We start from the raw sequence: 27,496 nt of genomic DNA, 5'->3' as shown, positions 1-27,496 counted from the left end.
GTCCATTATCTTTGAAATCTTTCAAATTGCGCTATACAGTTGAATCGGAACATCTGCTGAAGTCTGCGGTGTAATTCCATTGATTGTCTTCGCTGATGCTTTCCTAGTTTTGTGGCTCATATGTACCGTCTGGCCACACATATCAACTGCCTCAAGCTCCCTCCATCACTGTATGCTGTAATCTACAGAGCCTCAATGAATAATTTAGTTGGAGGGGATGCTGCTGCATCTCCCCTCTGCATTTAAGGCCCATGCATCTAAACAGTTAGAGGGACTTGACTGTAGAGACTTTAGCTGGACAGGAGGAAACTATGGCAGCATAAAGTTCAGCTTTCCACCTTGTCTGTATATTACCTGGCTCATATGCCTTGCTTGTCCACATACTCTCTCCAATCCCAAAGACGCTCTGATTGTTAGCAAATGTCAACAACCTGAACCGTGTTTTCTCAACTTGTACTCAGTTAATTTAGTTCAGAGGGCGCGTACATAATGTGTATGGTGTGTACTTGTAGTGTATTTTTGTTCTTGTCCCTCAATTTCAATTGAGTTTTGTAGAGAAAAAGAGAGGAAGCAGGAAATAGAAGTGGAGGAGTGCATCATCATGGATCCTCAACCATGAGCAAGAGGCATTAGATTTGATGTGTAGAAGATACATAATACTTACACTCAGGCTTAGGATTGAGTGAAGATATCCTGAGTCTTAACTGAAATTTGATTTGAGTCCTCAATCAAGCAGCAGTCTCAGCCTTTATTTTTATTTGCTCATATGAAATACATTTTCAGCACCCCATGAAAGCCATTCAGCTCAGCTCCAGGCAAAAAATGTGGCATGACGCCTGCTCCTGTGACATCTTCTGGTTGGAGGAGGCGCTTGGGTTCCTCCGTTCCCATGGGGACAAAGGGTCGCCATGGACACCATATCCAGCCTCCATTCTTGCTTCGCCTCTCACTCTGAAGACCCCCTGCTTTCCTGCTTCTAAATTGAGTCGTCTGTATCCAAGCCTGTTCCTCATGCTATTCCAAAGATGTGATTTTGCCTGGCCATCTAAAGGCTTCTTTCCAACCTGTGGCTGTAGATCCAGAGAGAAATCACAATTCTCAGCCAACAGCTGATTTCACCAGAGCTACAAGATTTCTTTCTGAAAACATACAAACAAAGAGTGATTGTAGAGGATGTTTGCTCTGGGAAGCTGCCACCTGATGTAATTGGATTGCTCAGTTGTTCCGCAGGTAAACACCTGAAAAATAAAGTGTTCCATAACGAAGAATCATCTCGTGTTTCCGATCTCAGTGTCTCCTCTGTCTCCTCCCCCCTGTGTCTCCTCATTGAAAAGGTGATAAATGTGAGGCAAGTGATGCTGTAATTGCACAAATGTAAATGGCAAAAGGTGTCTGGCCTCCAGTCTTGACAGGTTTTCACACTGTTTAATGAAATTAATGCAGCCTCATGCTAGCAGTGTTGTTTTCTTGCTACCTCAATAAAGGCTATCAGTAAATTATCAGTCTGTTGCTGGTTACATTTCCAGAAGATTGTAGCCAAACCTGAACTCATAAGAAAATGCTTTGCAAACTCTCAAAAACATTTCTTGTGAATTACATTGCAGTTAACAGAATATGCCATAAATCATTCTAAGTGGAACAGCCAGACACTACTCCTTGAACAATTAACTAACAGTGCCAGCCTTGTCTGATATTGCTTTCCATGCCTTCTGCTCATTTTGAGCTTTTGATCTCAGAAGATGGTTTCCTCCTCTCTCTTTCAACTATGTAAAGTTTTCATCACAATTTGTCTGAGCAAAGACAGCTTCACTGAACCATGACAATAATGCGCCTTTCTCATTAACTGTCTTGTTTACTATTCCTCTTGTTCTGCTTTGCTTGAACAGCAGCCTTTACTGTCATGAATTAAAAGGGAGAAGTCCTAGCTTAATGAGCTTTATCAAACTTTAACAACTCTGATGAGACTGATTACTTTAATGTGCTACAGCTCTGACAGGGGTTTGCCTACTGCAACAGTAAGTGCTTCTTGCCTGCTACAGAGGCTGCTTTTGTGATACGGACAGAAACAGGTAGGCTTACAGTGCCTAATGTATGAGTGTTTGGGGTAGTCCAAGCTCAGTGTGTGGAGGAGAAAAAAAAAGCTGCTTGAAAATGAACGAGATAAGAAGGTAAAGCAGATAAGATTGTATAAAAGCATCCATGTTACTGGTGGTTTACATGAGCACTTTAAAGACATGTCCCTCTTTAAACTGGTTATTGAGTTTTTGGTCTCTTTGTCAAACAGGATATGGTGAGTCCTGTTGGTTGTCCTTAAGGACAACGCTAGTTGAAGCTAATGGTAGTGCCATCGGTTGATGCAATCTCAGCCTAATGGTTGCCACCTTAAAAGGGGATCCAGAACTGATCGATACCGAAGTTCTAACATGGATTCTCCATGGCTGACTGGGAACCTAATTAATATCTCAGTGGCGTGGGAAAGAGACTAAACCCTCAGTGGAGGGTGAACTGTGTTGGTGGGAGTGGGTGAAGCTTGAGTTATCTTTGTAGACTCTTGCTGGGAGTAAAATTTCATCTAAGAGCTACCGAACTGTCTTAGTATTATTATTTTAAACACTCTGTCTTTGCCTACCAATCTGATACTGTATATTGTTGCACTTGTATCAGCTAAACAGTGGCTAGTGTACTTTGTATTCTGTGGCTATAATGTCAAAATGCCCTTGTGTACTGAACAGTAGTGTAGTAATCTTTGATCTTACTCATTTTTCAGAATGAGTAACCATTATAGTAACTAGTTACTCACTGAGTACCTATTACTCAGAATGGGTAGTTATTACAACTTTTTTAAAAATGGGATATTGCATTACTTTTCTAAAGAGCAAGGCTTAGAAAGTGACATAACGAATAACCATAGAGTAATCCATTGGAATGTAAATAAAGTTTTCTAGGGTCATGTACAAAAAGGCAAACAAATTGGTGTGTGGAATGTAAATATTACTGAATTTCTAATGGTAGCAGGTGTTCCGTGCTTTATGATATGAGTCATGATTTTCTACTCCAAATCATTGACAAGTTTAAAAGCAAGTGTTTTCCTGAGTAGCAATCAGCAGAACTCTTGCCTTAACCTTCACAATGACATTTAGCAACAAGACCTGGGCTATCAGAAAAACAGAGGACAACCTGATGAGATCTAATGAATATGACTGGGCAGGGTATTCATATAAAATGTAAATGAGAAATAGTCCTATGCAAGGACAACTTGATTCCGCCTAATTGGGAGTAATCAAGCAGCTCTTGCCTGAGGGGATACGCTTGACATCAGCTGAAATCGACTAAAAAGAAATTCTCTGCCCTTAGTGCTCGGGCCTTGTGCTCTTAGCACTTTGGCATAATGCCAGCCAAGCAATCTCTTTACATCGCACTGCACCACCGATAACTCCGCGGGCATGCGTCTGACCATACTTTCAGATAAAGACAGCTGCTGCATCTTGAGATCTTAACACACTTACCACACATTTTTAGGCGTAGCGGTTTTCTCCTTTCCTCGTGTAATTTAGGTTGCTGCTGTCACTGTCACTCTGGCTCAAAACCCTGGGTACAGCAGCGATGATTGGCAATGTCAAGGCCTATTTGAGAGCATACAGACTAGACAGGCATGAAATTGCACAGGGGATTGAATGGGGGTTTGGGGGTGGAGGTTGGGGTGATGAAAGACAGGAAAGTAGCTCTGTACATGAGACACTAATTGTTGGCCTAATCTCAGTATCCAGCAGGACTTGTGACGAGGTTGAAAGTAGGGGGAGGTGGGCGGGGGCCTTCATTCTTACAGTCCCCATGTGCAACAATTAGCCAGCAGTGCCTAAGGCAATAGCCCCCTGATTGATGGACTGCGTACATAGCCTTCTGATTGATGGATTGCGACAGAGTCATAAATGCAATTTATGAAAGACTTTTCTACAACATTGATCTTTTTTTTCCCTTCTCTGCCTGTCTGGGCTGACATTGGTGTTTGAAGTTGAAACCAGAATGTCAGTGGCATCTACTCTGTTACAATTGTCCTCAAGCTCCCTTGCCCTGGACAAAGAAATTAAGTAGAACATTTAATAAATATTATTCATTTCGAGAGTTTGTAGGAATAAATTTTGAGATACTCTTCAAATTTGGATACCACTTCTTTTGTACTGTTGTGGAGAATGATTCCCAACTCCAAGTGATTAACGCGTGTACTACTACTTCCCCTGTGCAGCCATTGTTATTACTGATAATTTGCTCTAATTATGAAGATCTTATTAAGATGTCTTTTCAGAGACTATTTAATACCATCATTGAAGTCATAGAAATAGTATTGTCTGTGTTTTTATTAGTCATTTGTTTCATAGTTGTTTGTATCACACAGAGTAGAAATTCCCCTAGCTGTCATTAAGTAGCTTTAATGAAAGAGGTAAAAATCTCATATAAGATTATATGAATATAGAGGAGGTATCATCTAATACAAAGTAATGTGGCGATTTCATAATAAACCAAATATTGCATTATTCTGCCAATATTCGTCTTTTTTATGATTTTTAAGAATATCCTTTGTTTGCAAAATATTTTTGTTTGAACTGTAGCTTACTGAGGTATCAAGGTACAAAATGTCCTGCGTAATTCTTAGACAAGACATTCTAATGCATTTATTTTAAATGTGTGATCATGCAAGGTCATCCTGACAGAAGGTGTCAAAATGAGTTTTGATAGCATAGTGATTTTACCTGTGAACTTGCTTTTTTCACCCGTGCCCTTTGGTTCACCTTTTTTATGAACTCTGCGCATCCATACAGTTTTTGAAAGCTTATGAAGTGTGTGATTTTTTTTTCTTTCGCCCTTCATAGACACTGACTATATCAGCACAGAGGAGGAGCAGAAGGTCGAACAGATGCTGGCTTTCTTAACTGAAGAATCCAAGCAAGCAGCGGCTAGCACAGCAGTGAGTACATTTAACCAGACAGGTGCCATTATCAGACAGTTAAAGCATGGATGTGGCTAGAAGAAAAATTGGTTTATTAAATGAAACCTGCATGCTATTCCTGTTCCTCAGCTGGTTTTAGTTTATTACTACAATTTTCTCTCTTGACATGTGTTCCATTTTTGGTTTTTAGCATAGAGAACATTTTATGTGAATCATCTGAGACATGGACTTAAATGTTTTTCTGAAATTCATCGCAACATCTGTTTTGAAATCCATGAACTTAAGGACTTACGTATCGTGAACTTTGTATGCATATGTACTTATAGGCTTGCCCTTGGTTATATACAGTGGAATAATCTCTGTTGCTCTTTAGGTCGTATTGTGCCGGATCATTCTTTACAATAGTTCCATTTGCCCTTTTCCAATAATGCACTATAGAGGGTTTCAGTAAAAGGCTGCAAGTGTTTTTTAGGTTGGATGAGTGTGTTCTAGGAGGAACCTGTGGTTTTCTTTTAATCTAATGGATGTGTAGCCCAAGGGGCAACATTCAGAGAAAAGTGCAGCATTAGCCTGAGGAGAAAGACCAGTCTATTCTCTGTGCAGTCAGAAATATGATCCGAGTTTCCTCCTTTCAGTATAGAACATCCTTCTGAGTAGACAAAGAGGAATTGCATTTAGGCCTCTTGCTTTGACAGTGTGCTTTTGGTATACTGCACATGCATGACCATATTTTATATTCAAATTTGGACTGATTTAGCTCAAGCATGTCTTTGATAAAGAACTATTTTATTCCAATCTTGGCATTTTCATGAATTCAAAACATGTTGGTTTGATTTTGATTTCAGTTGGCTTGATTTTGTGATTCAACGTCTGGAAATTTGCATTGTAAATGCTGTTTGCATGCATTTGACCTAATAATGAATTTGGCGGTTGAAGTGGAGTGTGTGGGTGGAGTCCCATTCGACTGAATTAATGGGGAAATGGGAATGTTTTTGTATAATTGCTGCTGTGAGTGTAAGGTAGGTAAATTTTTGAAAAGATACAGGTTGTTTGCTGCTCACGCAGTCTAATGAGTCACTGAAAAATGTTGGGAAGTAGAAACACTAATTGCATCATCCTGGTGGATCCCCATGTATTATGGGTATTTTTCAGATGTCATTGTCAACCTAATCCAATAACATACTTACTTTATTAGACACGAGTAAGCCATTTCAGCATTACCCAGTATTATAATGCTGATATAACTAACTCGTTACTATAATGCTTAGTCTGTGAACGTATATTGATGCATTTTTACATAGTAAATTTATGGCTAGTTCTTGAGTTCAGATTTTCTGGACATCTTAAGAACAAATAGTTCAGTGTTCTTCAGAAACCATGTAGTGGTATATAAAACAGAATTGTATAGTTGGGTGAGCCAGTCTTAAACTCATAATTTTGTATTGTTTAAAATGAGTTTTATTGTTTATCGTGCATGAGCTGATAGTCTCTAGTAATAAAAGTGCGTAGAATACTGACAGCTATATAAAGATATTCTCTATTTTATATATATATATACATGTACATATATATATATACATGTACACACACACACACACACATAAGATGTAAAATATATATAATTACAGTTATAGTGCAAGTGCTTTACCTGCAAGTCCTCAGATCACCAAGGTAATGAATTGGAAATGGCCATGAATGCTTTTTAACGCCATGTTAAGTGCTGGTGGAAGTTGAATTGTAAATACTGCCGGAACCCCTGAAATAAATTGAATTCGTCATTCCATTTAATCTAACACGTCAAATTCAATTTGACTCAAGTTAAAGAGTTTATGACATGACCTTGCAATTCCAAAGCAACTCCCAACTCAACAGCTCATCAAGATTAAAGTGGAACTGACACCATAATTTATATTCAGCTCCGTCATTAAAGGCCTGATTGGAATCATTGTTATATGGTTCATATTTTGATGGGACTTGTTTGAATGAAAATAAATCATTAAGCAAAACTGCAGTCATTACCACAAGTTTTAGCTGTCTATTCCTTCCCTGTTTAAAGATCCATAAAATATTCATATTGATTGGAATTTATATTAATACTGTCCAACTCTATAAAAATAATTCCACTGCCATTGCATTTTTTTTTTTTTTGGATTTGCCCCTAAAACACAGAATGATCATTTTCATTTTCTGAATAGAAGATTAGATTTCTTTGCTATATCTTCAGCTATTAAGGTAATAAAAAATGTAGAGTAAATGAGTTGTTCTGCAAAGCACAATGAAATAAGTATAGGATCTAAGGTTTATATAGCCTGAAGAGTCAGACAGCAGCACTAGAGAGTAGGAGGAGAGCCAGATACGCTGGAAACACTGAATGGATACCCAACTTTGCTAATCTGTTTATTAAATCATTAGTTTGTTTGAAAACCTGTCTGCCTGGCCTGGAGCTTAACATCTCGTTAGGTCCGTGTGTGTGTGTGTGTGTGAGTATGTGTGTGCGCATGTGCGTGTGTTTTTCCACACACTCCCTGACATTTGTTTACAGGCCTTTGCCAAAAACAAGAGCCTGTGATGTCCAAACAACAGGATGTGCCGTGTGCCTTTTGTGCTGTAATGATTTACACGGAGGGGTCACTGAGTGGGTAGTTAGGGGAGGGTGAGACATGACCGCTATGCTGCCATCTCTATGGTCAAGGGATGCGCTAAGTGGTGTCTGATTACCATTAATTGTTCTACCCAGGCCAACCTCCCTCTCAGCCATACAGACAGCAGAGCTTTCATCAGTGCTCATTGCCACTCCATTAATGGCCTGGCTCCATTTGTTCACCATAGATGTTTACTCTCTCCAATTCTGAAAGAGACAAACAGCAAAAAAAAAAAAAGGAAAAAAGAGCTATTTTCCTAGAGATGTTTTCTCTCTCTCTCTCTCTCTCTCTCTGTACACACACACACACACACACACAAAGTCATAAAATTGCAGTATACTCTGTTATGTTAAAAATTGCAGTATATTCTGATATTTAATAGAGAATTAATGTGGTTGTTTTTTGCAAAGCAGTCCAGAGAAAACACTGAAATGTGTTGCTCAGAAGATTGTGTGTCTTGTTCAGCCCAATTACCGCAATTCCTGATGCAGATAACAGAACCATCAGAGTTAAAAGCATTATAGGGCAATATAACAGATTATTGAAGGTTACCAGATTGTTTTACTGCCAAGAAACCTCTGTGTTACAAGAAGATTACACAATTGTCTGGATGAATACTCAATTCTGATCATCTGGAAACTCTATGTTAAAACAGTTTAAAGCAGTTTACTATAGCCTAGTTTTCTCAAATGAACTTCGGACTAAGTCCAGAGGATCAGGTTTAGACGTTGTCTGGAGTTGCCCTCTCACACATGTACCCAGGGTCCAAAATGAACTTTTTGGTCTATCAGTGGATGATAATCTGAAAAAATTTACAGGACAAAATATTTTTCAACTGGCCATAGAACTGCAGATACAATCAGGCACCTAGCCAACGAAAAGGCCAAATGGGCCTAGGCCCACCCAAAAGATGCATAGTCCCCTCAAGTTAGGATATTTAATTGAATACTAAAAAAAATGATACGTCATTGTTTGTTAAATTGGTTGATAATATAACTAAAATATCATCACAAATGCTCCTGAAGTGAAGAAAACGTGTTCTGTTTTTTTATTTGTATAGCCTAATGCTTGATGTGTTTGACTGACATCTGTATTAGCCAATTAACAAGCAGTGATGGGAAGTTCGGTTCTTTTTACTCACTGACTTGAATCTTCGAATCTCGTTCAGTAAAACGAACGAATCTTTTTTCAAGTCAGTGGTACATTTCGTTCTTTGGAACTAGTGTGACACTGTAGCTGTCGTCTGAGTGATAACAGAAAGACGGTTCTCAAACACTAAGAGCAACATGGTTTGCTTCACTTGGTAAAATATAATACACAAGTTCACTTTTGTTAAGCTCTTAAGCAACATTTTGGACCCTATCCTATTGAGTTATTCAGTTGAAATGAGTGATTGCCTCAGTTCAAGAGCCAAAGCGTTTATTGTCACACGCACAGTTAAAACAAGTTTTCCCGTACAATGAAATTCTTACTTTGCCTTCCACTCTGCATGCTGTTTATCAAATAAACACAAGGTATAAGAAAGTAGAAATAAAGGAAAACAATAAAAATATATAAAAATATGTTCAGTTGCCCGCACGAGAGTGCTGCGCTTATCTTTAAAAATATCATTCTGTTCATTCTGTGATAGCTATTCACTTTAGCCTACCAGGTCACTGAGGACCCATAGTGTATAAACTCGTTCGAACGGAAATGCAAATTAAACATGCATTCAGCATCTACTTTATACACAGCTAGCTAGCTACAGAAATGTTCTGGTTCACCAGCTCAGATGGCTCCCCTCGCCAGTAATAATAGCATTGGTCATGTTACTGCTGTAGCCACGTGAATAATGAACAAAAGATCCTAAGACCCATGGGCTAACACTATGGGTCCCTAAGACTCATTCCTACACTGAGACTGTGCAGTGGCCATGGGACAAGTGAACGAGATACTCAGGACCCGAAGACCCATAATTATGAGCCATGAACGAATCACTCATTCCTACACTGAGCCTGCACAGCGGTTATGTGACAAGGGAACCAGAGCCATGGCTCTGAAGAGAACGGAAGACACAGACCTGAAAGACTCGTTCAAGAACAAGGCTGAGCCTGAGTGGCACACATGTGTGGCCTAGGGAAAAAATTAATGAATCACTCACTTGGATGACTTGTTACTCCCGAGTCATACAAAAGATTAGTTCAAATTAAAAATGTACATGTAAAAATGTACTTCTGGTTAAAGTGTGGTTAGTGTTTGCTTTGTGAACAGCCTAAAATGCGGCAGTATTATGTGGTTTACTACATATTCCGTTTCAATGCAAACAAAGAACAGAAGACTGGATTGGCTTGGTTATTGAGTATGCTACAGTTGTGTTACGGGGTGTCTGACCTGTCATTCAGTTCAGCAGTAGGTTATAAAGAATCTGAAGGCTAGTGATGGACCGTGTATGAGTCGTGCCTGCTCACTTTTGCCGAGGCCCGTCCGGAAATAAATTTCTGGCTACGCTACTGGATACGATGTCATTAAAAACAATGTAATAACTAATTACCCAGTAGACAGCGAGGCTCAATCAAAGAACTGTGAAACGTAGTCAATCCACTTATGTGTTGCAGTGATGAAAGTTTGTTATGAAGTAGGCCTATTTCAGCAACCCGCCAATGGCGACTGACCTCATTTGTTTTAGTCCCCAACGTAGATTTTTACTTGCATTTGGCGAGTGGCGGGTGCTAATTTTGGACCCTGCATATAGCGCAAAATAGGAGACTGTCTGTGTCAGACGCATTGTCACCTACTGGAAATACTCTGTTTGGTTTAGGCGAGGAGTGGTGCCTGGTTAGAGCGTGTAGGAGGGAGTACATGATGCAAAAAGTACGCCGCGGAAATCGCAGTGTTTTGTTTTACAGCACATCGAAGATGGCAGATGAGTCTATCAACTTCTGTCTGACAATTTCGGTGGCGGTCTTTACGAAAGAAGTTCTAGAATCTTGTCGTCTTTCCAGTTAGACATTAGCGTTGGCATCTTTGTGTAAATGACCCTTCTTCTTCACCCTTGGATGTTTGTATTCTTCAGGTTTCGCGCCAGTCGCATGATAGAAACATCATCAACACGCCCACTCGCTCACTGTGAATACTCCAGACATTTACCTGCTGTATTCGCACATGGACTCATTTGGACATTACACGAACTTTGTACTAGGACTGGCAGGGTAAAGTATGTTTAATGTCCGTCCCAACTGATTTGGACATTTGTGTTCTCACATACAGCTCCACCAGCTAATGTCTAGATAAATAGAGAGTCGGAGTGCATGTCTGAAAGGGGCTTATGTCTGACCTATTAAAAATTATCCTGTTTACATGGTTAATCTGTATATAGGCCAATTGTTTACATCCAGTATCTTCAGTTACATTATCACTGTGTTAACTAAGCGCTTTAGTGTTTATGTGCAATATTTACTTATCTTGTGAATGTCCATTAAGTAGACCCGGTGTTAATTCAGACCATCACACCAGCAATTGTCTGCTACTGCAGAGTAGCTGAATTATGAAAAAAAATTGTTATTATTGCAAAAATAATATGATATGATTATATCAGTAACTATATATGATAGCAAGCATACTGTGAAACTATTTTGAATTAAAGTCAAGCTGAATTTTAATACTTTGTGGCATGAGTTAGCAAAACTGTTGCTTCTTATGGGAGCAAAGGTGGTTAATGTGTTGTCATGGGAAGAGTGAACTTTTATTTCATAATCTTTTAATTTTGAGTCCAAAACCTACAACAACTGTGAATAAGTTGTTTTGAATTCTTCTGGCAAGTGACTATGAAATTGGTGGGATAATCCTCTCTGAAGTGTACAGTAAAGGACTTTAATGAGCGCCACTTTATACCATGTGATGCTTTCTTTCTGCGTTCTATATTAAAATCCTTCAAGACACACCTCACCATGGATTATCCCTTATGTAGATCTTTTCTGATGCATAGTCACATAGCGAATTCACTCGGCTCCAGTGAGCTGACAGCTTATCAAAGAATAGTCATTTAATTATCAGTCTATAGGTTATTTGTCGCTGGTATCTACAATAAATGTAATACATCTCTAGTATGAATGGAACACTTTTTAATCTCTGCAGTCCAGCTTAGTCTTAAACACAGTCATTTTCACCATAAGAGAAATAAAGGTCTGGTAACTTCGAATTGAGAAATGACATTTTAAAAACGCTTTGAATTCTCCACTGGAAAACCTATTACAATTACCTAGCTTTTTGTTCCCAGCAATTCTTGCATTGAGGAGAGCCTCCATTATCCTCTCCAAAACAGACATGCTCTCTCCTATTAAGCTTTAGCAGGGGCTTGAAAGGGAGACCGACACTCTTGGCTTCTGTGTGAGCTGACAGTCCAATAGAGTATTACTTTTGAAAAGATGGCAGATTTGCTGTTATTTGTAAGGTGCAGAGATCCTTGAGAGGTCGTTCAGTACTTGGACAACAGATGTATGCCTTATTTTTGTAACTTAAAAACTTTTAAGCTGAAAACAGCTGTTTCTACCTCTACCATAGCCATCGTTACACAACACAGATTTTTTTTTTTTTCCTGGGAAGGTGTTAGGTTTATTCTACTGTTAGATGTCTCTGTGTTTATTTGGTATCCCTCTCCTAGAAAAGCAGTTTAAGAAAAAAAATCTTTTTGCTTTTGACCACAACTAAACCTTCAAATTAAAAATAAATCATAAGCCTCTAATACAGTGAAATCTATCAATGAGGGCTCAGCCCGGTATGAATAATTAATTTGTTTTGCCTACAGCACCAAGGCATCTTCATATTAACATTCATCTCTTTTATTACCAGCTTTAATCATCAAAAATGGTATCACATTGAAATATGATATGATCATGTGACGTAAACAAAGCAATACATTATTTTTAATATCACTCTATCTTTGATGTGTTTGGCGCATGGTTAGTGGACTGTGCTTTTGTTCCTTTGATTTTTGCCCGATTCCCCTAAGGCCATATTCATGGTTTTACCCCAGTCTCCATCTCCTGCTCTTTTATGGAAGGGTTCTATCCAGAGACCTCACTCTGTGCTGCTGGGCCCCATGCTTGGGGCGAGCCTCCCCCCAGCTTTCTCTTAAATACCACTCAGCCCCTGTAGATCAGGGGACCATCTCAGGAAAGGTCACTTGTCAGTATCGGGCCTTGGTTACATGGCGATCAGTGAGCCTGTGTCCTCCCACTGAGAGAAACCCCAGAGTCGCTGTGTGAATCTTTGCCTGGAAACGACTGGCTTCTAGACCTCAGCAAATTGAAACAGAGTAAGTGTTGCTGACACAGCTTTGTCTCCTGAGGTAAGGTTGGGCTAATGGAGCAGGACAGGCAGTTGCATTAAACTGAGTCTAGTGAGCAACATAAATCTGTGTTGTGGTCTCAGAAGAGAGAGACTGGCATGTGAATGCACAGACTTTTTTGTTACAAAGCCTTAAACAGATATTTGCAGCTTTAGTTAAACCTGTAAAACACTGGTGAATATCTAAATGGAATTATAAATCATTGTTGTATTTGGTTTGCACTCTACTTTAACCCAGTGCATTTTATATTATATTTTTTAATTCGGAATGATTTTGTGAGTTTTGTTTGATTTATTTGTTTATCTTTTAAATTACCAATTTGTATCTCTCAGCTTATTTTATGTGTTAGAGAGACTTAATCTCCTCTCACAAGCTTTACGCTGATGAGGTCCCCGTAGAGTATGACAATTTAGTTAGTACTGTGCAATAACAAAGAAACTCCCATCTACTTTATGTTCTAACAACAGGCCCGTTTTTTGTGGAGTTTGATTGAGTCCAGTGTTCAATCAGTGTGAACTGTATGTTTGAATGCCTCTCCATCTCCTTTCTAAATCTTAATAATCACTGGGAGAGGTTGCCCCTGCCGTGGCTCTGTGTGAAGGGCTGTCTCTGTTGGCCCCTCATCAGGACATTGGTTCCGACTGTCGTTGAAGTAATGTCAGTTGTGGCAGGAGTGACAGGATGAACATTGGGGTTGTTTCCAGAGTGCCCCCTAAATCCTTTCAAACATGCTTGCAGTTCCTGAGCGTATAACTCTTAAACTCCTCTCCAGAGCTTTAAAAAAAGAGAGAGAGACAGAGAGAGAGAGAGAGAGAGAGAGAGAGAGAGAGAGAGAGAGCGTAGTTCCACTTTGCTGAGCTGGTATAATCTAAGCATGCTATTAGCCTGGCTGAGCAAAATCTCGAGGAAATGTCTTTTTTTTTTTTTTGACAGTGCTTAAAATATGAAATATGTACTTTCAAGGAAATTGTTGCATCGGGGCTTTTTGAAGGTAAGCTGTCCTAAGATTACTGATGTAACCTCTCTCAACATTCTCACCAGCACATGTGCCCCTTGATTTCCTCTGCAGTAACTTAAGCAACTGCTAATTTAACAGTGTGAAATTACACTGCCTAAACGGATGCTCCGTTTGTTGCTTCTCCTAGACAAACATAGCATCTTATCATCCTTATTCATTATTAATGTGAAAAAGAATACACATTTGTTGCAGTTCTGAGCTGCAGTTTGATGATCTGTAAGTAAGCATCTCTTGATATTGTTCACAGTGCTTGCACAGAATCTTTGCTACCCAGCTTGCTTTCATGAATCATCCCTGACAAGCTAATTCGTAACTATATGTACCAGTCCAAAACGCGTGTTTTAAAGGAATTACTTTAAGGTCTTTTCAATACTTTTCAGTTACTTTTCTAAATTAATTATTTGTCCACAGTTTAATGTTTTCAGCTTGCTTTGCTGTGGTACACTAGGTGGTCGATAGTGACCTAGGAAATCTGTTGTCTCTCATCAGCCTCAGAGCTGGAGGCCAGACTAAGAGATCTTTGAGATAGGCCTTCACAATTACTGTCTGTCTCCATACAGCCTGTCTGCTTACCATTTTCTAGACACCAAACCACCTCCATTGTGCTGGAAACCTGACATGAGGAAGCACAAGAATAAATAGCTTGAAGCAACGGGGGAGGAAAAACAACATGAATCACAGATGTCATCCCCATGGTTGAGGCTGAGTTACTTACCTTATTTTTGGTTAGCGTGCCAGCCACTGCCAGGACATTTTCTTGCAGCTACTGGCCAGCTCTTGTTTGCTAGCAGCAATGAGGGTCTGCCTCTGGTACCTCTCTGCACTCTCAGCATCTGTCATTGTGACTGTATTGGCAAGAGCAGGACTTGGCAACATAAATTAGTTTGCATTGCTCAGTCAGTAGCCTTTGTGATTGGACTTATTATCAATCTAGCTGACAGTTGGTGGTTTATATTCATATTAGATTTTGCTCAATGGGGCTTCAGAACACAGCAACTCTGCACTTTGTCTATGGCGGTTGTTTGGCAGCAAAGTGCAAAGCTGTCAGTGCAAATCCTACACAGTCTTCGAATAATTTCACCCAGGAGAATATGAAAAAAGCAGCATGTATGGAAAAAAGAAATAATGATGAAAAATGCAATATGCTGAAAGGAATGAGTAACATGGAGTCTTTCGATAACAGGATTTGATTAAATATGGATTTTTGTAGATGATCTTTTCTAAATCTGTAAAATTGTAGCAGTTCTTGGCAGAACATTATTTCTGATATCAGATTTTGATATTCTGATACCAGACCTGTCAGCTTCCTATTCACCCAACTTGTTATTGTTCCTTCTTGGCCTTCTCTAGCTGTGTTCTATAGGGTCTACATTCCAGGTCCATCACAATTACACTGTTCCACTCACAAAACTTGTTATTTCTGCATGACATTTGGAAAAAAAGGCTTAATGTCAACCTCCCGGATGCCTGAGGAATTAATAATATCAATACCTCATAATGCGTGTGCGTATAATTATTGTTGAATCCCCGGTAACCCTCTGTAGTACACTTGACCATGCATGTACCAGACACAGAAATAAATACTTCTAAGTTCAGAATCAGCTGATTTGGGGTTTTTGGTGGAGCAGTTTCATCCTGTTGAAAATGTACAACTGGAAGTAATCCCAATTGCTCTGAAAAGTGGCTTTTGAACATCAGCAGTGGTGAAGAAAGCAAAGGAGAGGGAAAAAAGATTGAAAAAAGGGGGGTTGTATTTCCCTCACCTCCAAGCAGACACCAAACAGAAACCCAATCAGTCCCACTGGAGGTGGTTTGACTTTGCCAGTGGAAGGGCAGAGGAACAAGCGCAGACACACATACGGACAAAGAGCCACTCTCTTCCCCTCCACCCAGCTAAAAGTTATTAGCCATCTGATAGCTCTGCCAACTTTCTTAACAGAGTAACACTAGATGAATAAGTGACTTATCCACCAGAGTCATTTACCTTGCACAGAAGCTTAACAACTCACTGAACCCCTGCATTCTTTTCAGCCTTATGTTTTTAATCAGTTTGGCAGCCGCTTGTAATGGAGCTCCCTAAGCTAAATCTCTCTCAAGTTCTGTCTCTGTTTCTTGTAGCTCTTTCTGGACCTTTTTTGACTCCAAAGCCTTAAGTACATTTGTTGTAGCTTGATTCTGAACCACCAGTGATATGAGTTGCATAGCAATGTACAAACAGAATAAAACATGTAATTAATACACTTTTCAAATAATTACGAATCACTTTTCGAATCTTAGTTAATTCAAGACATGAATAGATCATTCTGTTCACAGTTGTTCAGATTCTATATTTGAACATTTTGCAATACTACTCACCTACCAAGAGGTGCATAGTATTACATAGCTACTATTACATAGAAACTAACTAGTAAATATCAGCTTTCTCCATAATCTGTGTTTAAAAATAGCTGTTCATAAATTTGTCATGAACCACCCTGACTTTTTGAACATCCTCTCATTTTGGTATCATCAGGTGATGACTCTCTTGCATGTTTTCAGAGGATGTTGGGGGGGGAGTTGGTGTATTCCCCCTTAGGTGTGACCATAGTCAATTAAGGGAGTGAGCTCCTTAATTGGTGTCACAGAGAGGAGAAGATTGGGCATTGAGATGACCCTGGGTAGATGTCAGGCAAAAGCCCCCAACTGTCTTTTCATCTGACATCCCCACCGTGCATGAAATCAGCGCAATGGACTCAATTAGCACTTGCAGCCAGCCTTCATTTCTTGCTACTGGAAAGAAGTCTGTGATGAGAGGGTGAAGATTAAGGGAGTCTCTAGGGATCTGGGGCAAAGGAAGAGGGAACGGTGCATTTTTCTTTCCTATTTGTGGTGTCCCTGACATTCATCTATACTACTCATTGACCTGTCACTCTGTTAAAGTGTTTTTACTGAGTGTGGCTTCAGACACTTTTTATGCCTGATTGTTTTAGCAGAACAGGCATTGTAGGATACATCGCCACCTGTGTTACGCATCTCACACGTACTCGTACTCTCTGTATTTGCACAGACATTATGAACTGTTCTGAACGCTCCATGTGTGCCTAGTTGATTTCAACCAGATGCTGGACCCAGTGTTGAATATAAGCTGACACTGTGGTGAATGCTTACTAGTGTTGGGTGGCAATTCCATCATTTATGTCAGCTTGGCATTCTCTATGAGGGCACCGATGAGCTCCAAATAAAACCTTCCAAAGAGCTAAGAGAGATAGATGTTCTCATACTGCCTTCAGGGTGGGCTTTAGATCAAATCTCCCTTGAGTGTGGGAGCGTGTCTACTTGCCCTGAGCGACAGTAACTGTCCTAACCCTTCTTTCCACACTATATCATCCCACACTTTACGATTCATCACTGGGATATTTCAGAGCTCACTATCGCATATGGAATGACTTCCATCTGATGGATGTGCATTGCAAATCTATAAATCACATTTAATTCCACACATGCAAGCATATTCACGTCTGTTTGCATAACGCATGTGAATTTTAGTGGTATTTTTGAGACATGCTTCACTCCACTGGCAGAATTATTGCAGAGAATAGGCTCCTTACCCTTGAATGTGCAGTGTGTGTACAGTATACAGTTCTTTTGAAATATGATTTAGATGTAAATTTAAAGAGCCTTAGTTTTGACGGTAGGGTTTACAATAAGCTGAGTTCCAGTGAGTGACTCTTTCATTTCTCTGGTTTAGTTATTCTTTCAGAAAGACGATAGTCTAAAGGGGCCCAAGTGGAAAGATTTGATAATGACAGGTTAAGGTCGCTTCCATGGATACAAGGCCACTGTCAGAGAGGTTAAGTTGCGCAAGTCACCCTGGTCAGTCTGTAGATGTTCTGAGAGTCCTTAGGTAGGAGAAAGATGTGGCTGCTGCTGTTGTTGTACTGTGCTGTTAACGGCACCCTGAGCTATGAGCCTTTGACCTGAGCATTTTCAGGTTTTGATATACTCTCTTAAGTATTTAGATTTGGAGTGATTATGGCAGTGTGTTCGTGTGTGTGTTAAGTGACTTGTGTTTTTTTTTTTTCCCCTCTCCACAGCCTACCAGTGAAGAGGACTTGTGCCCTATCTGCTATGCACACTCCATTTCGGCCATCTTCAAGCCCTGCTCCCACAAGTCCTGCAAGTGAGTTATCTCCCTGCAACCTGTCAGCTTCCTGTCAACATTTCCAATCTTTCACACAAGCACCTCAGAGTGCTGAACACTGCTTGAGTTATCGGCATCCATTTAGAAGATTAACACCAGGTGGCTAAATGCGTCAAGTCGAGTCAAGTCCTGGAGGCGAGAATATGTTTTTCAGGATTTTGAAAGACAAAAAAAAAATAAAACAGAGATGCGCAAGACCAAGACATTCCAAGCTAATTTAACTTTACAGAGATAGATAAAGCCACTTGTTTTCAAAACAAAGAAAACATGGCACCAGTTATATTGAAAGCACTGTCTGATACTAAGATCAGTAATTATCATATGATGTCACAATAGCAACCACATTTATAAAAAGAAAACCTGAATACTTTAAGTAGCATAATGTCTGTGGCCTCAGCTGGAGTTCAGCTCTTGTTGAAAAGCACCTCATTAAGATCTTTAATAGCTAGGCAGATAAAAGATGGCTTGAATGTTTTAGTCTCTATCTCAGGGACATTGTAACCCTGGCCAGATGGTAAAGCCGTAATACTGAATTTATAAGGTTAGAGCTATTTCAAAAGATAGGCCAACACTCTGCTTTCTGCACCTCCACTTGTTTGAAAAACAGCCCTGACAGATTTGCCTACTGTGACCTTATGGTGTTACTACTCCATTTCACAATCTGTTTTTCTTACTGACACTTCCAATGAAGATAAAGCAAAGGTTAAAACTGACTCAGTAAAAGTTCCATAAACAAGTGTCATCTTTCAGTTAACATAGAAAAGACCCACTGTCCTGAGACAAAAAAGACACTAGGATTCTTTCGTGCAGACTGCAACAACATTTCAATTGAAATTCAATTTGGAGTCAGTAATCTCAAGATATTCATAGCTTTCAACAAGACGTCCTCTGATTCTTATTGCTCCGAAGACTTTTTTTTTTTTTTTTTTTACCAAAATCAATAGTCATACCTCCAATGTTTATGAGTCACTGATTAGTGATTCATTGCATGTTTCATTCTTAAGATGGAGAATCTGTTGGAATATGTTAGAATATGGTTTTTCTTAAATTTACTGTGGGGCTCATAAGAAAGGAAAATGGAAAAAGGTGGGGGGTGGCGGGGGGGCACCCTTCTGGGCACCCAAATGTGGAAAGGGCATCAGACAGGGAATTGTTCTCATTCACTCATTGGGTCCTCACAGGTAAGAAGTCTTGTCAACCAACAGATCAAATTAAAAGTCCAGGATACACAGATTAATCAGTCCTTATCGTGACCGTTTACTTCAGTCTCACAGTGGGAAGGAAAATACATGGAATAGGATGAACTTCTCTACTTCAGGGCTGAAAATACCTCAGTGATCCCTGTATGGTGCCTCTGTCTATTTTCTTTAACATGAGCTGATATTTTACTGAAAACATCTCCCAAATATCTGCATAAATCAATCATTCCCTATCTCAGAACTGCCATTTAAGTTTCCAGTTTAATTTTCCCCGATGCTGTCAACACAGCTCATCTTTTTAAATTGATTGACACATGCCCAGTGCACCCTTCTCTAAGTATTTAGAATGAGAAAATAATATATTTTTCTTTTGTCCATTTGTTTACCTAATCATAGTCCAAGTTAAAGTAATTCAAACCTAACTGGACAGATTCTGGATATACATTTAAATTCATTAAGTGAGGCGTTTGGAGCAGGACTTGTGATCCCTTGCCCTAAGGAATACAGGAGGTTCTGGTTATGAGGGGTATAAATGGGCGACTGAGTTATTTTCTTAAGTTTATTGACTTTCTGTCTGAAGAGGGGAGCAACCAAGCAGTAAGTCTTATTGTGAAATAGTATTTCATCGACACGTGAGTAATTTCCTTCACGTGTGCAGTGCCCCTTAAGTAGCCCCGTAAAGTCAGGTGGTAATATCCTAGTTTTTAATCATGTAAATCAGGGAGTAAAATGATCAAAACAGATGAAATGGTTTTGCCTCCCATCAATTCACTTGGCACTTTATTGTATTTGTATCGAAGGACTCAATTTACGTCATCCCACCAAGGTTTACCTCAAATAAAATGCTGCTTTAGCATGACTCAGCACTTTCTGAATGACTGGATATCACTGACAAGCCCCTTGTCCTCTCTCTCTCTCTCTCTCTCTCCCTCTCCCCCTCTCACCCCTCTTCTCCCTCTCTATTTACAGAGCCTGCATCAATCAACACTTGATGAATAACAAGGACTGCTTCTTCTGCAAGGCCACCATCACTGGAGTGGAAGATTACAGCAAGCCAGCAGGGTCTTAGCATATACATGAATACATACGCACACATACACACAAACACACACAAATGCACGCACACACACACACGCATAGCAGCTTGGGGAGAAAGGAACACAGGCATGCTATACACTTTCTCTTACCTCAAATATACATACAATCTCTGTCTCTCTCTCTGTGTCTCTCTCTCTCCCTTTCTCTCTTTGTAATACACAAACACATGCACACATTTACACATGCACATACATAAACACACAAACACTTTTCCTCAAGGACTTGATCCATAAAGCATTGGTCCCCGTTAAACCTTAAACCCAGAAGACCATCTGGACATCGACCAGGTGGTCTGATGTGTGAGCACACCTTCATCTGATCGTCATGGCAACATCGCTCCTCCTGCTGTCTTCAGGGTTAACCATTTCGTCTTTGGCAGACATCAGAATGGAGATTTCAAGACAAATGGTCTCACAGAGAAGCCACAGGTTGTCTCTGAGTGACGGCTGAGTGAAGGCATGGCTGCTTGGAGGATGCAGGAGCAGGTGGTGGGAGTCTGGGCTCGACGCTGATGGAGAGAGGCCAGCAAGAGACAAATGGTTTGATCCATCAGTCCAGTCTCTCAGTTGGGCATCACACTCTCCACCCTGTCTCTGTGAACAAGCTCTTCAGTCACCCTCCTTTAAAAACGGACAGTTTTTTTTTTCTCTCTCTCTCTCTCTCTCTCTCTCTCACACACCACAACCACAGCAAGGCCATAGATATCAATCAGGAATACACATACCCAGGGTCAACCAGTGTTTTCAGTATAATAAAAAAAAGGAAAAAAAAAAAAAACATTAACTTAAATTGATAGCATTTTTTTATACCCAAACGGACAGCCATATTTGAAATGGCAATATAATATGGACTAAAGAATCTCTGTACTGGTTAACATGTGAAGACTGTACTTGCTGATGACAAACAAACATGGTTCTCTTAAGTCCTACCACGTTAAGCATATATGTATGGCATGCGTAAATCATTCATAAACAACACGCGACATCTTTAGTAAGGCTTTGTAAAGCACCTTGTGTGATGGAAATGTCTTCACAGTATTGACATGTACGGTTTTGCATTTAATGACAGACACTGGGTTTTGTTGGAGGCAGATAATGAATTGTGATGGTGTGTTTATGTATGCTACATGCTGTTCTACATTGTGAAACACACTCATCAAATGTTCCCATCATTTTTGCAAATGCAGGTAGTGTGGCCTTGTGGCTTAAGTAGTGTACCTTTCTAGGATGAGTTATACCTCAACTCCAGCTGTCCACTTCAGTGTGTCATCTTGTCCCACCGTCGTCTGCCTGGAGTCACAGTGAATGTTAAGACTCTTGGCTTCTCAGACATGAGTCACTCACTGGGCCTTTGCAGACAGGCTGGTGGTAAAAAGCTGGTGCTTTTCTAACATTTACCCTGTTGTTATTATAAAGAAAAAAAAACACAAAACACGTTAATGTTGTTTCATTTGACTGAATTTCCCCGACTCCCTTTAATGTCCTATAGCCTCCAAGCCACTGAAACCACCCATGTCTGTTCTTCTAGCAGAGTGCCTACATCAGTGTTTAGGTCCACACTTTGATCAAATATGTATTTCAACTACTTTAACAGTTAAAGAACAAACGTATGTAAAACTTCAAACGTACTATATGGTAATTCAGACTTTCATATCACAACCTTTGATGAAAGACAGGTTCATTCACAGCATCCTTTTCGAGAGGGTAAGCACCGCAGCTAAAGTTTGTCTTCTTTACTGAGGCATGGCTCAAGCACAAGTGCACCCAAATCACCTTTGCCATACTCCCTTTAAAGGATATCTGAGCACCGCACTGATTTTCTGCTCTTGTACACCAAAAAATAAAAACAAAAACAAACAAACAAAAAAAAACGAATTAATATTGTCGATGCTAGTGTTCCACACATCAGTTGTGGCAAAAGGCCACAGGGATAGTTCCTGGGGCTGGTTATGGATGTGGACTGGGAAGATTTTCAGAGATTAGGGGATTTATTTTAGCTGTCTGAAGATATGCTGCCATTGTCAAAATATAGTGTGATTACTTTGGCGAGTCATGCAGTGACCAATGCAAAATTCTGAGTAGTTCATTGATTTAATCCAAAAATGATTGACCTATTGGATTTGACGTGAAGCTAACACTGGGTTTTTAGCTCGTAACAGCTGTATGAGGTGACTGTTCATCACTAATGATGTATAATTTGACAATTTCAGTGCATATTTGGACTGGCAAAATACTCCCCATGGTATAGTGTGATATCTTATGGTTTTGACTTTGGGGCTGCATGATATGAATTAGGGAACCCCATATATAGCTCTTACTTAACGTGGGTGTGTGTGCGCTTGTACAGGAGTGCAGTGGACTGAAGTGTATGTGTGCGTGCGTGCGTGTGCATGTGTGGGTGTGTGTGTGGTTCTCAAGGAATTTAGATTTACAGTGAAGGGTTCCCATTCTCAGGCTTCTGCTCTGTTGGCCAAGGGAATTTTATGTTAAATAAGCAATATTCAATTGACTGTTGACATTTTTATTTTATTGTTTGTTTGGAAGGGAGATGGGGGGCTTTATTTCTTTTAATTTCTCCTTTGTGAGTGAGAGTGCACATACATTGATGGTGTAACAGCATTAAATTATTTATCCTAAGAGCGTGACTACTGTGGTTCCTTGGTAAGTCCTTTACAAAGTTAGCATGTAAACAAGGTTGAGTCTGCACTGTAAACTTGGATGAGTAAAGTGCTTTTTTCCATTAGCTGGCCACAAACGCAACCAGCCATATACTGCTCATCCAGATTCTTGGAATAATCTTGCCCTCATGTCACAATATAGTTTCAATTTTGTATGTAAGCATACCACATGAACTGGGTCTTATTCTTCCACTAAAGGAAAAAAAAAAAGAAAAGGTGGTTCCCCACTGGCATTCTGTTGGGTTTCATCAGAACTCCTCTCTCCACTGCTCCATGATGCCCTGCACAGCTGCATCTGGGCCATACAGCAACCCCGTGCAAAGCCCACTTCCCAACAGGTTAGTTAGCAGGAGGCTTTGCTGAATTACTAATCATGTTTGTATCTTGGAGGAAGCATCATGGTCTTTGAACTAGCCTTTCATCCTAGCCCAATTCTCAACACCCTTTCTATGATAATTCTCTATGTATGGCTTCCAGGTTGGCAATGCTTTCAATAGAAAGAGAAAGTGCTACTCTTCTCATCTTTTTCAGTGGAATCTAGACACACACTGTGGCCCTCATCCTAGGTGCCTTGAAAATCTTTGCTCTACATCAGCAGACAGATGGACAGATACATATTCATCAGAGGTGTAGTGTTATTGGGGATATTGGTGTTTATGAGGGAAGTCATTCCTCTATCAGACTGACATCGCAGTGTGCCCCCCCCCATGTTGACTCTGGCGTTTCTCAGTGGCTCCCTGCCTCTGAACTCTGTGGACCTGCTCTGCTGCAGTCCTGCCCACTGCAGAGCAGAGCAGCGCCCTCAGTTCCCCATTGATCGGCTGCTTAGAAACTGAACCCCCGCAGTGCTGGGGGCTTTATAGATTACTGACAGAAATAGCTACCCATGAGAAAGAAGAGAGGGACAAAGGGAGGAGAGGTTAGCACAAACTAATTCTCCCCCCACCTGCCACCAATAGTGCGCGGTGGGTTATTTATAGATGAACAAGAGCTGGCCTGCTTCTGGATCAATAGGCTGCAAGACTTGACACAACCTGTCCACAAGGCCTGGCAGACGCCCCCCCCCCCCCCCCCCCCGTCCCGCTATAGAGGCTCACTGGACAGAGTTTGGGTGAAGGACAGGAGACTGGAGACATAGGTGAACAAAGAGGGGTCTTTGCTTTACTGAGAAGTATAAATAGTTATCATCAGATTGCTGGTTGAACAACATGTCTACAATCCGCACTCTATCTATCTCTCTGTCCGTCCGTCTGTCTGTCCGTCCATCCAGTGTATGGTTTATTGGAATAGATTGATTATGTGAAAAGCACAGTTCTTCATAGTAAAAAAACTTTTTCTTACAGATCAAACCAAAAGTTAGGGTTGATGTTATTTTGCTGTAGCATTTTAGTGTTCTCAACAAAAGTGGGTTTTTTTTCCCCCTAATAACACTTTTTACACCATATTTCACTTTAAACTTGCCCCACTCTCATGATTTCCATATTCTATTTCTGTCTTTTCAGAGAGAATGACTCCTGTCCTTTTTGGTTAACACTTTTAAAGGACATTGAAACAGGTAACCTTCCGTATTCAGTTCCGGTAATAATTTCGGTATGTTTAATAACTGTAATTTAGGATTTACTGTACTGCTTCATTCTTTTCTTTTTTGCCTTGCCAATCTTTTGGAGTGACAAGAAAATGCTTAAGAACTTTTGTGCTCTACAGAGTGATTGACCAGTCTCATAGAATGTTCCAATACAGCTCAGTAACCCACTGCGTGTGAGATGAACTGCCAGTACCCTCTAGAGGCTCCTTTTTAACATTACCGCATAATGAAAAAAAACCCCCAAAAAAACAAAACATGCAACACAGTCAATGAAGAAACTGCCATCTAGTGGTTTTGCAATGTGGTGCGTATTCTGTTTGTTCAGGTGATAGCCAAGTTGGGTTCAAACACTGGATGGAGACATTGCACAATTTCATGTGGTTTGGGTCTTGATAAGTCACATTAGAGCAGTGAACAGGTATTACTTTTGTCTGGTGCTGTATAGGGATATCTAGAGTACACTGTCTGTCCTGTTTTGTTTGTTGTGGGCATGTAAAGCCCCTTGAGACTTTAATTAGTGATACTGGGCTTCAAATAAAATTGAACATGAATTTGAACTGTCTAAATCAAGGCACCATACCTTAAACAATATAATTTGAAAAAGTATATATATATCTTCACAATGAAAAGAAACATGGTACATAGCTTAAATAAGGAAGTGCTACAAGCTGTAGGCCTATTAAGTTCAGAGAGCGCAAGCTTGTCTGATGAACTAAATGGTAAGTTAGAAGTGATAGAGTAAAAAGGTAAAGGAGGAAGTCTTATTTGTGAAATAAGTGTCTTAGTCATTACTGTCCAGTGGATTTATTCCAACTGCTGCCAGAAAGTAATCATGGGAGGTAGCTTAGCTACAATGCCAAATGTTGTGTATAAAGGATGGTTTGGTTTGGTATAGTTATACTCCTGTAGATGATAGATGAGTATGCCTTTCTGGTAAGAAGAAGTTTAGTTCCAAGAGACAGGACTATTGAATAAAGTTAGGAGTTAAGTTTTAGGTCCCACAGAGGGTTGAAGTGGCAGACTGAAGCAGCACCATGGTCACAGCATGCCGGACAATTGAGAACCAGACAAGAACTGTGATATTCAAGATGAAACAGAGTCTTTTAGACATTTACTAATGTACTAAGACTTTACTGAGACAGGAGGAGAATGTCCGCCTTTGATGTTTCTCTGGTGTCAACGTCCTGTTGGTACTAATTTCCTTGCTAAGGCAAATGTGAAACTTAATGATGACTTTGTTTGCAGTTAGGGATCACCATCAGGTTTCCCCTGCTCTAATGGCAAATGGCACTCTTGAAGATAACAGATGTAAACTTCCAGCCCTTGTATGGTGGAGAGTAGTTTTTTTTGTTGTTGTTGGAAATGGTATGTTTGGTACCGACTTTCTTTTCTGACTAGAATTGGAATGGGCAGGTTGTACAAGGAGGAAAATACACCAGTGGAGAAAGAGATGTGAGTGCAAAGACAGTGGTTTACTGGAATGGCACCCTCTTGGTAGAAGTGAAATCTGGTGTATTAACTTATTTCTAAACCCAGTCCATAACTAAGTTACTGGAACTGGCACCATGTTTCAAGTGACTCCTCTTGTCCAGTTACAACATTTAATGGGTCAGTAACCAAATCCCTTGAGGTGTCTGCCTGCTTTACATAATAAACAATGGCCATGTGACTAATGTGTGTAGAAGTAATCAATTTTACATTATTGTGCCTAATGAACTGACCAATCAGGATATCCTGATGCTCTACACATGTGGCATGTGCAATTGTGGCACATGTTAGCTTGAAAGAGTGGAAGAACTGTTATTTATTATACTCGTGAAGCTTGTAATGTCTTGTTTGTTGCTGTAATCAGCCACAGGTATAATTCACAGAAATCAAACAGTTAGATATGCCCACATAGCTGCGCAAAAAATAATCTTTATGATAATAAATAAATGATTTTACATGATGTATCACCACAGTACATTTATTATTACTGATGTGGATAACATATTTTTAAATAGTTTTAGGTAGAAGGCATAAGTATGTGTATGTACACATTTTCTTTCTTTCCTTATCTATCTGCTGTTGTCTACATTGTCACTCTTACATGTCTCAATCTTTGTTTTCCTTTTTCTCTTTTTTTTCCAAATTCCTCCATTGCATTCCTTCACCCTCTTCTCTGACTTTGTCTCCTTTGCAGTCAGTTTCTCTCCTGGTGTCTCTGATGTTGTACTATCTTGTTTCAGATGCCTCCTCACCCTAAAGTGTACTACATTTTGTCTGTCATCTTTCATATCCTCAGGTTCCGGTTCAGGAATCTCAGAGTGCTTTGTCTCTGTGCTGTAGTCACAATGTTGGATCAACTCCATAGAATGAATAACTTGCTTAATTTTTCATTTCACTTTGTTAGCCACCATACCAATTACACCCAATCCTCTAGTGCTATATTTACAGTATAGGTCTATTTAAGAGTATTCCCACAACCACATTTCCATTCCCAACTACTTAAGTGTCCGGTACCACCTACTGAGTCTGTAGCACGTCACAACAACAGGTGGCATTAAAATGTCTGCTGCAGTTATTAAAGCTGATGAAATCTAAGGGCTTTATTCAAGGTTTATTGGCTTTTGACTATTTGTAAAGAAATGGGCATATGTGGGCATATATATCACTTCCATTGGCAAGTATGTTAACCCTTTCAGATCCGCCATCAGAGATTCGTGATCAATGTAGAAAAGGTGCTTGCACTGACAAGTATTGCCAAAGTTTGCTGTTTCATCTCTGACTTATAAGTATTCACTTCTCTTTGTCAATTTTCTGTTCGCTGTGTTACAATATGCATAT

General features: G+C 39.9%; 1 protein-coding gene across 1 annotated transcript in view; it reads left to right on the top strand.

The window, feature by feature from the left end:
- The window catches only part of rnf123 (ring finger protein 123), an 89,928-nt gene extending 68,905 nt beyond the window's left edge, over positions 1-21,023 (top strand). Inside the window, exons 37-39 of the mRNA XM_030776738.1 lie at positions 4,869-4,963; positions 18,005-18,090; positions 20,280-21,023. Coding sequence (XP_030632598.1) covers positions 4,869-4,963; positions 18,005-18,090; positions 20,280-20,379 — 281 coding nt within the window. The 3' untranslated portion in view covers positions 20,380-21,023. The remainder of the gene's footprint in view (positions 1-4,868; positions 4,964-18,004; positions 18,091-20,279) is intronic.
- Positions 21,024-27,496: the final 6,473 nt, after the last annotated feature.

The sequence above is a fragment of the Chanos chanos genome, chromosome 6 (assembly GCF_902362185.1).
Source record: "Chanos chanos chromosome 6, fChaCha1.1, whole genome shotgun sequence".
NCBI lineage: Eukaryota > Metazoa > Chordata > Actinopteri > Gonorynchiformes > Chanidae > Chanos > Chanos chanos.
The sequence above is the reverse complement of the archived record's forward strand: the minus strand, read 5'-3'. Positions and strand labels throughout refer to the sequence as shown.